A 16,469-nucleotide genomic window follows, 5' to 3' on the forward strand; every position below is an offset into this window, starting at 1 on the left:
AAATAGGAAGACCACAGAGAAGGTTCACGGATGTAGTGAAAGGACATGGAGAGAGCTGCGGGCTACAGTGAGATGGAGGCAGAAGATCTGCTGTGGCGACTCCCAGAGGTAAACATCAGGAAGAAGATGATTAGGCAAAGAGTTTGTATAAAAGACAAAACTTGCCTTTTAATCATCTGGACTTTCCTTGAACTTTAATCATTATTATTAACATTTTTAAAAGCTAATGGGTAAATATGAAGCGACGCAAAGCTGCCACAGCCTGGTGAGGAGGGATGTGACTACATGACAAAGATGGGCTGAGAGGCAAAACAAAACATTGCACTGTAGTCATTTTGTTGATGGGTAGAAGACCAAATTTCACCTGAATTCAAAATTTTATTAATTTCCCAGCTTGCAGTTGAAGAAAGTGCCTTCCGCTGGGTTTGTGACTTTTTTTTCCAATGATCAGGTTTTGCTGCTGAGTTATTTAAATGTAATTTTTGGCCCTTTGAGCAACTCAAGCTGAGTGCCATTAAGTTCTATTATATTCAATAGAAGGCTGACATCTCTACAGGTGATACATCCAAAATGGAAAGAACTCTAAACTACAGGGCAGAGGAGAAAGGCATGGATTATATGTTAGGGTTAAGTGTCCTTTTAATACTGGCTTAGTGAACAGCAGAGTGATTCTGTATTGTGTGAACTCCTTTGCTTTTCACCCCTGCAATCAAACACTAGCTAATGCACACGTGATCACAGGGAATCCAGTCTCCGTGAGCTCTGTCATTGTAAAAGCCTTTTGAATTTTTCAGTTTCTTCAATTAGCTGCAGAATAAAGCGGGGTGGGGGGGGGGGAGGAATGCACTGCCCTGCCGTACACTCTGGCTTTGTGCCCTGCCTCATTGGTGGGTTTCGTTTCTTCCATGAGCCAGGCGCTCCTCAGAGGTGGCACACAGGCCTTTTATTGTTCACTGGCCTCACCACGAGGAAGCAGGTGGAGGCGCTTCCAACGGGGAGCTGCAGCAGTGGCTGTAATGCTGACTGCAGCTTTGCTCCCGTCTCAGAAAGAGCTCCTTTAACTCTGCTGCTTCTCTGTTCTCCCGAGCCGACAGGAGAAAGGTGAGTGAAGTAAGCCTTTCAGACCGTTTAACCACCGCCATGTCAAGGTTAACCACCTCAGCCGCTGCAGACCCCGACCCTCCCTCCGGGCACTGAGTTCACCCCCCCCCCCAAAAAAAAAAGATGTGCATGCAGAACGCTTGCCAAAACTCAAGGAGGCCCGGGCAGGGGTGGAGATTCACTGACTTAATGCGACGAGCAGGCAGCTTTGGAACAAACTGTTCACTGCCTCTGGGGCTCTCTGTAACGCAGCTTTTGGGAAAACTGAGAACACTACAAGACACATTATTGTGAATGTGAACACACCATCTTTACTGACCACAGAATCTTTTCTGGCTTTTCTTCAGCTCTGCCAAGCAGACAACAGATACCTCCAGGAATAACTGTCCAAGCACGCTGCGTTTTGACTAATGAGACTGAGCCTTTTACACTGTGAGCTTGAATGAATGAAGCAACAACTCTGAGCAGAAGTATCACTCTTTAATACCTCTTAAAGAGCACAAAGTTTAAAGAAAAGGCAGCTTGTTTCAGTATTACTTAAAAAATCCTCACAAAAGGAAGACTTATGGCTCAAGTTTTTCCCCCTCTTATTCATTTCTAACAATAAAGGCTTGTGTTAATTTATTATTGTCTTTAAAAAAAACAAAAGAAAAAAAAGGGGGGGCTATAAATATTGTTGTTCGACCGGAATACAAGTAACGGCTTCTCAAAGTGACGTTAACATCAGTAATGGTTCAACAGGTCTGGACAAGACAGGTTTAAAGTTACACAGTCATAAGTCAGAGGGTTTATTTGCAGCTGCTGGAGTGTCAAAAACAGTCCTGACTTCTTTCCACCTTGTTCAGGGGTGAGAATTTCAGTGTGTGGATGCAAGAAGTACCACGTTTAAAAAAAGAAAGAAAGAAAGGAAACAAAAATCACATTCAGTGTCCTTCAGTCCAAGCTCTATGTGCTCTATGTGCTGTTGGCCTGCTCTTGCTCAAACAGAGCCATGGCTAGATGCGAGCGTGACCCCAGACCCTCCAGGTTGCTGAGAACACAGCGGTGGTAGATGTCCTCGCTGAAGCGGGGATTGCACGTCCGCCGCACGTATTTCTGAATCAGCGCCGGCTCTACTGCTCTGAACACATGCAGGCCCGAGTAACGGACAAAGATGTCGTACACGTCCATGCTTTCCAGGAGCTCCTCGTTATCCAGGATGTCGGCAGCCATCTTCGTTCGTGCGGTCATGTAGTCGGCGTTGTAAAAGCAGGCCTCGTCGAAGACGTGCCGGTCAAAGTGGCCGTCTCGCAGTGACTCCGAAGCAGCGGAGGAGGAGGCAGCGGAGGGCTGCTGGTCACGGTAGAGGACGGCTGGGTTGTACTCCTGGAAGTGGATGGGGAAGAAGACTTGCCAATTGCTGATGGAATTCATTCTGCAGCGGTTCAGGAAGTCAGCGTTGACCTCTGTCCAAACGCTGGCCAGGAAAAATAGTGTGTCCACCGGGTGCTTCTTGGAGATGATGTCCATTAGCTTGACCTGCGAGGGCACCTCGGTCTTCACACTGATCCAGGGGATCTTCACGTCTCCGTAGCGTTTCTCCACTTCCCCAATCATAGCCTTGACGCCAGCAAACACGTCAGTCTGACTGACTCTCTGCGCATCGAAAGGATCGTAGATGAACAAGAACGTGAGTAAAACATTGTCATGGGTGTCCAGAGTGTTCATCACGTACATGTCCAGGAAGTTCCCAACATAGTCCTGATCCTGGGCGGTGACAGGCAGGATGACCTGCACCCGTGTCGCTTCTGTCACATAAGGCATGGGAATAATCTCAACTGAACTTAGAGGTCGCAGCAGGTTGACTCGTTTGGCAATGACCTGGCTGTGGCCTTTCTGGGTGTAGGCCTCCAGCGCGAGGTCCAGTATATACTCCATACCACGTGTGGGATCAAAGCGACGGTACCCATTAAGCAGACGCCTCTTGCGGAACCGTAGCTGTGGCTGGTAGCGCTCGTTGAGACGCTCGACCGCAATCTCTAGAATTGCATTGACGTCTGCGCGGTTGACACCTCTCAACTCACATTTGGGGGAGCCATCGACGCAGGAGTAAATGTGCTCTTCCGTAAAGTACTCCCAGTTTATGACCTCAAAACGCGTCCTGGGTTTGAAGGGAGGGTTGATTCCTATCGGCCACGTCACTCCAGCCTTGCCCTCTGGTGTCAGGTCACTCAGGTTACTGATCTGCATCTGATGAGTGCACACAAAAATTTGAAATGCATCAGAGGTGTCTAGCAATATGTCACCTACAGCCAAAATGCAGGAGATAAGAGCTTCAAAATTCTCAAAATATAAATGAAACATTCTTCCTTTATTAGCAGAGCATACAGGAAAAGAATTCACAGCAACCCAACTATCACTAAAGATAATCAACATAACTGACAGGTGACACAGATCATGTAAATGTTAATTAAAAGTGTGCTTCATGACATAACCTGATATGTTTAACATCCTCAGTGACAGGCTGTTAAACCCACAGGGGAACGCTGTATTGTTGTGATAAAACCTGCTTCCTATAAAGTTGTTGTCTTGCGTGAGGAATGTAGGGAGTTAGACTGGATCATTTCTCCAGCAAAAGAGAAAACACGAGTTGACAAGATGAGCAACTAACATCTATTTATGTCCTTTGAAAATGCAGCCCCTTTCCCCCGTGGTTCTTTTATATGACCTGCAGAAAAGAAGATGGTAAGAACATGTTGGGCAAAGTATCTAAGATGGGCAGACACTTGTCATCAACATCCATCATGAAATTATTAAATAGCCTTGTCTAAGCCAAGTCTTTTTACGGCCCTTCCCTCACAGTTTTTTCCATCACAGTCGAGCGAAGTTGATTTGGAAAAGGATGTCACAGGTCATTTTTTTGATTATCCATCTGATTAAGGAAGAGAAACAGGGAGGAAATGCCAAATTACACATTAACCGAACTGAAAACAGTTTATGGAGTGATGAATCCAAATTTGACATTTTTGGTTTAAATCATTGTCAATATATATAGACTGCATTTCAGCCAGTGGTGTTGGAGATCTTGTCAAATCATGAACACAAAAAAGTACCATCAGGTTTTGATCCACCATACAGTATCATGTGGAAAATATCTAATTGGCAGCAGTTTGGGTTTTTCAGCATGACCATGATTCCAACCACACTGTAATTGAATTAAAAGCATTAAAAGCCATTAGAATTGTACAAACTCTGTTTTTGCCTTATACTATATTTCCATGTATGTTTGCATGCTGCAGTATTTCCCACTTTTGTAGTAAACTGTAAGTAAATGAATGGTGGCTTAAAACGTTTGCACAGTACTGTACTGTATCAAGTGTTCCTTGCGCTTTAACCAGTATACACAAAAATTAGCTATAACAATAAGTTATGTCTAATAAAGTCATGACTTATTTTATAGCTCTGTGGTGCGGTAAGCTATATTTAACCTTAAGTCAAAACAACTCTAATGAACTGTCATTAGCAGCTACTTTAGTTACATAAGGTTTCTCAGGCAGATCATACTCGGCACAACACCACATCCCTTCTCTTGGTTTTCTGGCATATAAATATTGTTTCAGTCAGGAATTACTGACTCAGGTCCTGAAGAGGGTGTGGTGAAATAAGAACAAACTGTATACTAAATTTTGACTAAGAAGTGATGAGTCAGGCAGAAAAAAATGTTTATAGGAGCGAAAAACAAAACCTGTATTACAAACCTGCAGCTGCTGGATCTGCAGGTAAGTCCATTCTAGCTCAATGTGGCTGAAGCGTTTGTGCAGTCGATACATGAGATTTGGGTCAGACACAGGATGCACTGTGAAGGCATTTTTAAACTCTGGGCTATCTTCACGCTCTGGGTCTGCATTTTTCCCAAGCTCAAAATAACGGTAGGTCATCTCCTGCGAAAAACATGCACATATAAATATTAATATAGCGGACAATCCTCCTACTGATTAAGCTACTTATTTCAAAGTCTGTGTTTTTACCTGGTGCACTTCCACACAACTCATACCCAGGTAGTCGATAATACAGCGGCCCAGCCACTCATCAGGCCTCACGCTGAGGATGTCATTGCGGCAGGTGTCGAGATGGGGCTGCAGACGGGCCAGCAGACTGCGGGACAGCAGGTAGCCATAGCCTCCGTGGCAGTAACGTGCCTTCTCCTCACCACCGATGAACTCCTCTGCCCTGCCCATATACAGGTCCTGACCTGCGCTGAGGTGGCCCACCAGCTCCGACAGCCGATCCGCCTGCATGTACGTGTCATCCTGGGCTAATAGGAACCAGTCGTATTCCGAGCCGTAGTGCTGGTGGAGGTGGCGTACCGTCTCATACATCAGCCACACCGGGCGATCGTCGCCATGGGCAACCACAGTCATCCCGTGAGGCACCTTGGGGCTGCGCAGGCCTGTGAAGAAGAAGGTCCGGTGGAAGTGGTGGGCAACTGTGCGGTTCACCGCTACGGCCAGCGTGTTGAGGGTGGCCCGAGAAGTGAGCACGCCCACCAGGAGTCGCTCTCTGATGCCCAGTTCAGTGTGGATGTATCGTGTTCTGAAGAAAGAGGGCAAAGAGGGAGCAATTACAGCAAACAGCAAGAACACCGATGCATAAAAAGTATCTTCTCATAAGCGTGAACTTGTTTCCATCACAAGATACTAATGTGATGCAGATACTAAGTGGCTGTGAAATAAAAGATAATTGGATAGAAATGTTTGTGTAGGTGGTGTCTTTTTGGATTTAAAGAAGGAATTTGATACCAAGTTATTTTATCTGAATTGGCACTATATATATATATATATATATATATATATATATATATATATATATATAATTTTTCTGCAGAAAATGTTAATCTATGCTATGGATGTTATCAAATCTCCTTTTTTTTGCGTGTTCTACAGGAGTCCCACACTTCTCCGTACCAAGTCCCCTTTTATTATCACTTTATAGCAATAATCTACCTATTGTATCCCAAAATGTTAATATCCAAATGTATGCAGATGATCCCTGGAAAGCATCCTTGACTCCTTCACTTCTAGGAATGGCTTGGTAAATCATACATTTTATTAAGTAGTAAAAATGAGCATGCATGATGTTTTCAAAAGAACCAGTAAATGAGCTGAAATAACACTATATAAAATATATATTTTTGCAATGATGTCAGTGGTATTTTTAAGCCTTTTATGGGCAGTATTTTCTGTGGGGGCATTTACACACAACTATATCTAGAGAACTACTTAAGCTATGTCAGTTAAGTTTTGAGGTCCTGCTACTGTAAGGAGTTTCAAAAGAGTAGCTAAAGTTCCACATAAAATTCTAAAAGTTTGAATTTGCTTGAAATTCATCATCTCTGTAAAAAGAACAAATTCAATGATAGTAGGATTAAATTTGTACACAAAATCCCATCGATGAGGTGTTCTATTATATCTCCCCCCTCCAAAATTGGCAACCCTGCTAAATAATGACAATAATAACTAGAAAGTGCATTTTCTGAAGAAACTGCAGTGTGAATGCTTGAATCTGAATGTATGCACTGAAATGAATTAATTGCTGAATTTTGAGTTAAAAATATTGAATGAGATAAAAAAAACAAAAAAAAAAACGAATTTAACCTGAAAACAAAGGTGCTGAACTGCTAAAAGCTGAAGGTTACACAGAAGGAGGAGTTGGAAAAAAACTGAAAATGTTTTAAATGTAAATTAGAAAACCCTAAGAAATGAGAAAAGAACATTTAGAGTCAGAAAACATCTGAATGAATATTAAAAGTTCATATTCTTTGAATCACTGAATGACTAAAATGTGATCCCTCCACTTTGATCCACACAGTTTAAAAAGTTTAAATGCCTGAGCTTTGAAAGATACGGTGTTGGAAAGAGAACAATAATGGCGACAATTTGAGGGTAAAATGATGGCTGTAACACTGTGGACACAGCAGCAGTTGAAAGAGAAGTGCTTAAGATGAATCTTGGTACAGTGGCAGGCAGAGCTCGTTAAGCAGGCAGGTGTGAGCCTGGTTGCTATAGTGACCGCACCCAATGGCTCCATACACACGTACACAGACATGCACCTCACTTTTGCTGCTTAAAATGAACAGAAAAGTCAGGCCGAAACAAATCGTTCCCAAATGAAAAGTAAAAGTCGTATTGACAAAATTCTTTCACCGTGAGTGACAGCAATGTCTAGTCTACTGAATTCTCAGTTTTCATGTCTGTGGAGCTTATTATATGGACGTGGTGACAGTGGAAAGACACCATGCTCTTCTGATTTTCAAACGAACCTTCTGAGCCATTTTAACATTAGAGTCTATGGAAGAGTTGGAGGGAGGAGGCTGTGCATTGGTGACATTTATGAAAGAACCATAACACCTAGTACAATAGTAAACACATTGGATGAAAGAGGACAGCGATGGCTACGTTTTGAGGGTAAAATCATACCTGTAGAGCAAACGCTGCGGACACAGCAGCAGTTTTAAAAAAGATTTTAAGATTAATTTTTTTGCTCCTCTCACTCTAGCAGTTGAGCTGTCTCACTCTAGCCCCAACATTCCGTCCCATACACACCCATTATAAACTCTGAAACGGGTGAAAAAACATCATGAAACTTAAACTGGAACTGAAGAAAAAGTATAATAGATATTGAAAAGATAAATGCAAGTTGAATAGTTGAATGTCTTGTCTTCGTTTTAAAGTTTGAATGGTGGCTCTATGTCAATGTATGTGGAAGTAGTAAGAGTTTAAAAATGAGTAAGTTGAATGAGGATTTGAAGGGTCTCCCCATTGAAATACATTATAAATTTTTGTTGAATAAAGTTGAATAAAATTAAAAATATAAATGTTAAAAATATGAAAAATGGAAGCAGTGTTGTCCAAAAGAATAGGAATCTAACGGTGTTGGAATGGTTTTTCTAAGTTGAACGGTTTTGAAGGAGTAGGATTACAAAAAACGTACGGAATACAGAATAAAATATAATAATAATAATAATAATAATAAAGATTACAACAACAATACTGTGAATGCTTTTCAAGCATTCACACTAATTACAGTGCTTCACAACAGAAAAAAGGAAAAAAGCAAATGAAACATCAAATTGAACGTAAATATCAATAATTAAAGAGGATTGATAGAAATAAAAAGTGTAAGCACAGGAGAGGCCTGCTTTTAAAAATATGTCTGTAAGAAGCATTTGTAAGACCACAGTGAGCTGGCCAATCAGATCTCATCTGGGAGATTATTCCAAGGAATGGTTGTACTGACAGAGAAAACCTGATCATCCTTATGGGATGACTATCAGAGCCAGTAGAAATAAATAAAAAAGATAAGAAATAAAATTGAAAAAAGAAAATGGATGCAATCTTTTGCATCAGTGAGTTTTCTGAAGGAATTTGTGGCATAATCTGTAATCTACAGGCCACTTATTCTCTGTACCCCCCTCAGTGCAATGAGAGCATTGCAGGGGGGAATTAAATGTAAGAATGTAAAATGGGGAATTAACTAAATGCAAATCCACACTGTGTGGAAAAAGTCTCCAGCTTCTTTCAATTAAAAGTCGAGCAATGCTTCCTGTGATCCTTCTTTAAGCACCTGGAAACAGGGACCATACCTCCCGCACTTACCTGAGGACCTTCTTGTGCGGCTTGTTTGGGTCCTTGTGATAGGGCACTATGCGTGGCTGAAAGTCTGCGTCTCCAGCTCCATCTCTTGAATCTCTGTGGCCCTCTCCCCCACCCAAAAACCGCCTGCCATTGCCCAGCTCATCTCCACAGGAGTCCTCCGTGTCTCCTTGGGTCCAGGACACCATCAAAAGGCTCAGACTGCATCCAAGAGACAGCCCCAGGATAAGGGGTAAAGCAGGCCTGAACAGGGCCAAAAATGAGGAGAGACGCATCCCTGGCAGTTATGAGCTACACTTATTGTGGCTGTGCTGGGAAAATTTTAAAAAAAAAATCCCAACAACAAAAAACTAGAGCACTGATAGTGCCAACACTCCTGCCATATGTTAACACGTCTTTGATAAATCTGAACCGAAATGAGTAAAGGAAATGACAGAAAACTGGCTTAAAATTAAAGTCTGTTCCCAGTCCCTTTCAGCGAGGTAGTGAAGTTTCTACTCAGCCTATAACGAATGATTAAATCTAAACGTTACATGTTACAGCACTTTTTAAATGTTTTTTTTGTTTGACAAATGCAAGAAATGTCGTTTTTAATCCAACGTCACAACGGAAGATGACCAAACTGTAAAGCTACCGGAATGAAGCACTTTGTTCATCTGAAAGATGAAATGCATACAGATATTTTCGCATGATTAACAGTCATTGCGAGTCAAAATTTTAAGATAACAAAAAGGGAAGAAAAACTCAGAAATGTCGTTGTCATAAAAATTGTGTAACGTTACTCTGGTGGTTTTTTAACCGTTACCTTAATTAGCTTAACTAGTTTGGGATGGCGTTAGCTAGAAGCCAAAGTCAGCTAACTAATGCAGCTAGACGATGAACTAGTAAAGTTAACCGTTTATCTGGTTACCAGTAATAAAAGACAACCCGAAGCGAGAATACTCGGAAGTATGAACTCCACAGTATCGTTTTCCACCAGAGGAAAGCATTAGGGAGCCGAGCTAGCGAGCTAGCGTCGAGTCCGTTGTTTCCGTACACAAACGACGATCCATCTCCACGAATGCTGACTCGAAGGAGATCCCATGTAACACAGCTCATACCGGGGGGGAAAGCTACGAAGCACAGCCGTGCACATTGTCGCCCATCTCCGTCAGTTTCCTGACTTCCTCAAAAAATCCGAGTGCCACACAGACAGCGCTGAAACAGCGTCCCTCTTCAACCTCATCACCGACCGCCGAGTGCTGCCGCAGCATCACCCCCCGACTGAGCAGCTACCGGCAGATCTCTTCTTAGTGAAAGCAGTACTTAAAAATAAATTCCTCCTAGAAAATCACATTGAACGCACGAATGTGTTAGATACGTATCAACACAACATCTTAGTGATAAGAGGGCAAAAGAAGCCTTACTAGGATGGCAAAACCTCATAAATACAATATCTACCCATTAGTCAGTGCCAGTTTTCAACTCATAAGCCGTCTCTTTAGTTCTACCTAAAAAATATATAAATTTGGCTTATTTAGTAGTTAATTTAAGGTTCAGTTGATGGGTAAAGGGACATTTTTACTGCAGTCCCACGAGAAGAGGAGGGAACTTACATCTTCACCGCCCTCCTTGACCATATATGGTCCGTCTGGCGGCTTGGCGAGCGGCTACATCCACCCGGCGAAAGTGGACACGAGACTGTCGGTGTGTTCAGGAGAACAGTGGTTCATTATTTAGGTAAGAGAGGGAATAACACTGTATGAGAGCTGCGACGGTTGTATGACATGTAAGCTGTTTTATTTTAAGATAAACACAGATGTGGGGGTGAGCTCTAGTTAGCCGATTTGAGAGTTTTTCGAAGCTACTTGGGGCCCTGCGTCAAGTTAGCTTTAGCTGCTCAGGCCTGGCTACCGTTGTTAGCTTAGCTAAGGGGCTAACGCGCTAAATAGCCGGCTTATAAAAACTATTACGATTTACTTTTTATGTTTGACACTCTGGGCTCCTTAGACCATGATATTTATTATGGTTGGTTAACTGTGAAATGACAAAGTGTGACGTGTAGGCTGCTAACAGCTATGCTATCATGCGTTATACCGCAAAAAGCCCAACGTGCGGGCAGGTGGGACTGAAAGGAAACAAAATGCGGGTTTGGGGAGGGAGCATTATCCCCGCTATTACTGTCATTTAGTTGTCCTTAGACATTTTAGGCCTTTATACTCAAAGTTAGCCTACTTTTTAATGTAATCTGTAAAATGGTGTTATACGGTGAGTTCAATTACCGGCACATTTTTAACATTATGGTAAACAGGCAAGTGTACCGAGGTTGGTCCTGGCGCCTCATTATGTAAGCGATTAGTCATTTTTACCCTTATTTATATTCTGACATTTAACTGGTAGACTAAGACCAATTGGAAAATTGAGAAACCGTTAAACAACCTATGATCACGATTCTCCTGACACACTGCGATTCTATTTTGGTCTTAGTTTCTTCTTCATCCATATCATTTCTGTGTTTTTCTTTTCCTATAATGTAGCACTGCACAACCATGCCGTCTGACCTGGCTAAGAAGAAAGCAGCAAAGAAGAAGGAGGCTGCCAAAGCTCGCCAGCGCACCAAGAAAACTGAAGAAGTAAATGGGGAGAGTGAACAACAAGAGGCCCAGCTTAATGGAGCAGAGAGCAATGGTGAGAAGATGACTGAGGAAAAGCACTGATTGCTCACTGGATTTGTCAGCCTGTGGTAAATTTTCTAACTGAAGCTCTCTTGTTTTCTTTAAATATATTTGATAGGTGTTGAAAATTTGACAAAGGAGCTGGATGAGTTTGAGCTGCGGAAAACGGAGGCCCGGGCAGTGACGGGTGTTCTTGCCTCCCACCCTAACAGCACTGATGTCCATATAAGCAGCCTGTCGCTCACCTTCCATGGTCAAGAGCTGCTTGCAGACACCAGCCTGGAGCTGAACTCAGGCAGACGCTATGGCCTCATTGGTCTTAATGGCACAGGTAACTAATTTATCCTGGAGCAGTATGTTTCTATTAAGACTTTAAACACACAGACATTAGAAACCAAAAGGAAAAACCCCCCCAGCTGTTTCAAAACCTAGTATTTCATTTGGCCATCTGGCCCTTTAGGCCAAAGGGAAAAACCTGAATAACTGATGATATTAAAGGGTTCATATTACAGGAATTATATAAAGTTGACATTAGGCTTCAACCAATGATAGGGAAATGACAACATGAAATGGTTGGAACCCAAATTAAACCTTCCTGAGTTTTAAGGATTTGAAGCAAGTACCAATGAGAGAAAGATGCTGGTGACTGACACCTCAGATGGAAGGGTGTAAAAGCATTAGAAAGTTGAAGCAGAAATCTTGGCAGCTTTATGGCCCACCTGAGGCCCATGGGAGTGGCCAGTAGGGAATCTCTTATCAACACTGGTTCTGCTACACTTCCTTGTGTAGCTTGCATTTGTCAAATGTTCTTATATCACATCCCACAAAACATTTTTCTCTCTATTATTTATTTATTTATTTATTTTCCCGTTTTCTGCCAGGAAAATCCATGCTGTTGTCAGCCATCGGACATCGTGAGATTCCCATTCCAGAGCACATAGATATTTACCACTTGACCCGAGAGATGGCCCCGAGCGAAAAGACTGCTCTGCAGTGTGTCATGGAGGTGGATGAACAGAGGATCATGTTGGAGAAGGAGGCAGAAAGACTTGCCCATGAAGACTGTGAGTGTTCAAATAAACTGCAGGAAGTTGAAAAATCTCTCTAATTTTGCTTTAGCTATATTATAAATGCCTTTTTTTTTTTTTTTTTTTTTGTAAACAGCTGAGTGTGAGAAGCTGATGGAGCTGTATGAGCGTCTGGAGGAGCTGGATGCAGACAAGGCGGAGATGCGAGCCTCTCGGATCCTCCACGGTTTGGGTTTCAGCACTGCGATGCAGCAGAAGAAACTGAAGGACTTCAGTGGAGGGTGGAGGATGCGTGTTGCTCTGGCCAGGTAGACACAGCTCGTATAGTACTGTACCACTGAGTTACGGTCATCCTCGTCTCTCCAGCTTTCGACTGATCCTGTGTCCCTTGTCCAAATGACAGAAAAACGCACACGATAAAAGCAAACTGTAGCATTGTGTCCTGACTTCCCACTTTAGTTTCCTGTATGGTAGATACAGGAAACTAAAGTGGGCATAAGTTATAATTTCCTCTGTGTAGTCACGATAACCAATACAGGGAGGGGGATGAGGTGATAATGTATCCATTAAGGTAGCAGTATGAACCCTTTGTGATGTGTAACGTGTTGCCCTAATACAAGAAACGCAACAGTGGTCTCAGTAGATCTGGTGTGAGTGACACAGACTGGGGACTATCATGTTTCTAGCATCTCCGGTTTGACAATGGAATCATTTGGATGACTAATAGGGTATTGGCATGATAGCCAGAGTGGTATTAAGTCCTAACATTTCAGTCTGTTTTGTGTAAAATATCTCTCCTGTCTCTCGATCTTCATTGTGCCCTGCCTATACAATATTGTGTTATAATGTGGAGAGGAGATAAACTAGTGTGAAATTGATATTCAAATTCACTATAATATTGAACCAAAACAAACAATCCTATTGTTTTGCTCATTTCATAATAAAGGTGCTTCAAGAACACATTTCATATTACTTGTGTGTGCACTCAGACACAGTTGCTGGAGTTGGATATATGTCCTGGTGTAAATCTCAAAGTACAGAAAGACCAATTAAAGATCTTTGATCCTGAAGATCTTCATCCATCGCACACAAAGCACAGGGATTTTTGTAATTTTAAAATGTGAAAGCACAAGCATTCAAGACTAGTTCTGAGCTTTAGATTTGAGGAGTTAATCTAAACAAACTATCAGTATTGCTTTAAATTCAGCTGTTTGACATCTTTGTAGGGCTTTGTTCATCAAGCCCTTCATGCTGCTGCTGGATGAGCCCACTAACCACTTGGACCTGGATGCTTGCGTGTGGTTGGAGGAGGAGCTTAAGTCGTAAGTTTTCCCTCTGCTTCCTTCATTTAAGTCGGATATGGATTAAGACTCATTTTTGATCAACTTGATGGTTTTTGTCAGGTTTAAGCGAATCCTCGTGCTCATCTCACACTCTCAAGACTTCCTGAACGGTGTGTGTACCAATATCATCCACCTGCATCAGAAGAAACTGAAGTACTACACGGTAAGGGCATGCAGCTGAAGTGACTGCCAGAAAAGAAAACACCCTGAGCATGCTTTGTAGGCTTCCAAGTATCATGAATAGATTGCTATACATGTAATCACATAATGCTGAATAAGGAAACCAGAGGCAGGCTATTACTAAATATATGTGTGCCACCCTGTTGGATGACAGTGCAAATCTATTTTCATTATAAGGGTAACTATGACCAGTATGTGAAGACCAGACAGGAACTGGAAGAGAACCAGATGAAGCGCTTTAACTGGGAACAGGACCAGATAGCACACATGAAGGTAAAAAAGGGACATCATGTGGCCACGTGTCACTGCCTGATTGGTACAGAGACTTAGGCATCCTTTTATGAAGCAGTTACTGTTGCTATAGCCACACAGTAACATTTGCACTCAATTATCTTTTTTGTATCCCAATTTTCTAGAACTACATAGCCAGGTTTGGTCACGGCTCTGCAAAACTGGCACGACAAGCACAGAGCAAAGAGAAGACTCTGCAGAAGATGGTTGCATCAGGCTTGACTGAAAGAGTCGTGAATGACAAGGTACAGTAACTGTGGCCTATTAAATTTCATCTCTTTTTTTTTTTTCTCTTTTTTTAACTTAATAGTATCAGTTCACAACAATGGTTGTCACAAGCCAGTTTAAACTGTAAAGAGCCTGAAATATCGGGGAGAGAACCCAGTCAATCAGATTATTCTTGGAGCTCCAATTGGTGACAGTGGGAAGGAAGAAGTTCCCTTTAACAGGAAGAGGGTTTCCTGAATCTAATATGAGAGCTGATTTGACAAGAGGGAATGTTTTGCCTCCTATTCTACAATCTTTGAAACTGTTGCTCAGCTTGCAGCCAGGCAGTTGTTTTTCCAACTTCTGGATCAGTAATGTATGTGTTTTTTAGGGACTGTGGTTAGTGGTGAAACCTACCAACTTAGCAGTAACCCTTCCTGTTTCCCACAGACTCTGTCATTTTATTTTCCTCCCTGTGGGAAGATTCCTCCTCCTGTTATCATGGTTCAGAATGTGAGCTTCAAGTACAGTGAGAATACAGTGAGTATAATGCATTTATATTTTCCCCTCCTTTTAAAATATGGCTTTATTTGGCACACTTAGTGATTTTTGTTTCCTTTAGCCGTACATATATAAAGACCTGGAGTTTGGTATTGACTTGGACACGCGAGTGGCTCTGGTGGGACCCAATGGAGCTGGGAAATCTACACTTCTGAAGCTGCTTATGGGAGAGGTAAGGCATCTTTATCATCAGCTTAGATCTACTCCCAGTTGATTTCAGAGTGATGAGGTTTATTCTCTTGTCTCTGTAGCTCCTACCTACTGATGGTATGATCCGCAAACATTCTCATGTCAAGATTGGCAGATATCACCAGGTAAAACAAATCTTTTGAACATACTGCACAGGCTCCATCTGATTCATGGCGTTAGACACTGGCGGTGGCTGGTACAGTTAAAGATAAACGTGTGGGTTTTTAAACTTTTCTCTATAGCACCTGACTGAGCAGCTTGAGCTGGACTTGTCTCCTTTGGAGTACATGATGAAGTGTTTCCCTGAGATCAAAGAAAAGGAGGAGATGCGGAAGATCATCGGTCGCTATGGTCTAACTGGGAAACAGCAGGTAGGAAGGGGATACTTTCCCAGAACTACTATTAATTTTGTCTCCTCTCTACCATTCTAACATTTGAAACATTTTCCAGGTCAGTCCGATCAGAAATTTGTCAGATGGTCAGAAGTGCAGAGTGTGTTTTGCTTGGCTGGCCTGGCAGAACCCTCATATGCTGTTCCTTGACGAGCCTACTAATCACCTGGATATCGAGACTATTGATGCATTGGCAGAAGCGATCAACGAGTTCGAGGGTGGTATGATGCTAGTCAGCCACGACTTCAGGCTAATTCAGCAGGTATGGACTGATCACTTAAAGCAATCAATTAGACCTTGATTAGAAGTGTCGCTGTACTAATGGTCTCCCTTCCTGCAGGTGGCTCAAGAGATCTGGGTCTGTGAGAAGCAGACCATCACAAAGTGGAACAGAGACATCCTGGCATACAAAGAGCATCTGAAATCAAAGATCGAAAAACAGCAGGCACATGACATCTAGAGGAGCTTCATGCTGAGCCACTCCTTTATCTCATCACAGATTTGACCTGCGAACTCCTGAAGGGATGAGCAGGAAACGTCCAAGCCAGAACTAAAACGGTCTCTTGTACATGTTGTACTGTATTTCCATCGGTTTGACAGTGCTGCACCATGCTGAACATGACCCAAACCCCCTCCGCTGTTCTCTGATTGGCTGATTCACCCGAAGCATCTCGGTGCATTTTGGAATGCATTCCATTGTGCTGTCTTCATAGGAAAGTTTTATTTTTCCACGTTCTGTTTATCCCAACATGTATGCAGCAGCTTTTAGGTCATATTTTATATTTAAAAAATTGACTTCTTTCTCCCCCCATGTAAAATTACAGTTCTGCCTTATTTAACAATGTAATGCAATAAGTTTGTCTGAATAAACGGAACATTAAAAAACAGCAAC

General features: G+C 42.4%; 2 protein-coding genes across 3 annotated transcripts; one reads left to right on the forward strand and one right to left on the reverse strand.

Annotated features, from left to right (window-relative positions):
* Positions 1–1,560: 1,560 nt before the first annotated feature.
* Positions 1,561–9,980, reverse strand: chpf2 (chondroitin polymerizing factor 2). The gene is made up of 4 exons (XM_026179907.2): positions 8,736–9,980; positions 5,109–5,673; positions 4,839–5,021; positions 1,561–3,330 (listed from the first exon to the last, which is right to left on the reverse strand). Exons 1-4 carry the CDS (start codon positions 9,005–9,007, stop codon positions 2,056–2,058), a joined length of 2,295 nt encoding a protein of 764 aa, XP_026035692.1. The 5' UTR covers positions 9,008–9,980; the 3' UTR covers positions 1,561–2,055.
* Positions 9,981–10,311: 331 nt separating this feature from the next.
* abcf2b (ATP-binding cassette, sub-family F (GCN20), member 2b) lies at positions 10,312–16,464 on the forward strand. Of its 2 annotated transcripts, none has more exons than XM_026179909.2 (15): positions 10,312–10,451; positions 11,249–11,399; positions 11,505–11,717; positions 12,268–12,450; positions 12,551–12,722; positions 13,641–13,736; positions 13,818–13,920; positions 14,115–14,210; positions 14,354–14,473; positions 14,886–14,975; positions 15,058–15,168; positions 15,248–15,310; positions 15,428–15,556; positions 15,636–15,839; positions 15,918–16,464. In XM_026179909.2, the coding sequence occupies exons 2-15, from the start codon at positions 11,261–11,263 to the stop codon at positions 16,035–16,037; spliced, it is 1,839 nt and encodes a 612-aa protein (XP_026035694.1). In that variant the 5' UTR covers positions 10,312–10,451; positions 11,249–11,260; the 3' UTR covers positions 16,038–16,464. The 2 variants fall into 2 exon arrangements, with proteins under 2 accessions (XP_026035694.1, XP_026035695.1); XM_026179910.2 differs by having other exon boundaries at positions 10,406–10,500.
* Positions 16,465–16,469: the final 5 nt, after the last annotated feature.

Source organism: Astatotilapia calliptera, chromosome 9, assembly GCF_964374335.1.
Source record: "Astatotilapia calliptera chromosome 9, fAstCal68.1, whole genome shotgun sequence".
NCBI classification, from domain to species: Eukaryota; Metazoa; Chordata; class Actinopteri; order Cichliformes; family Cichlidae; genus Astatotilapia; species Astatotilapia calliptera.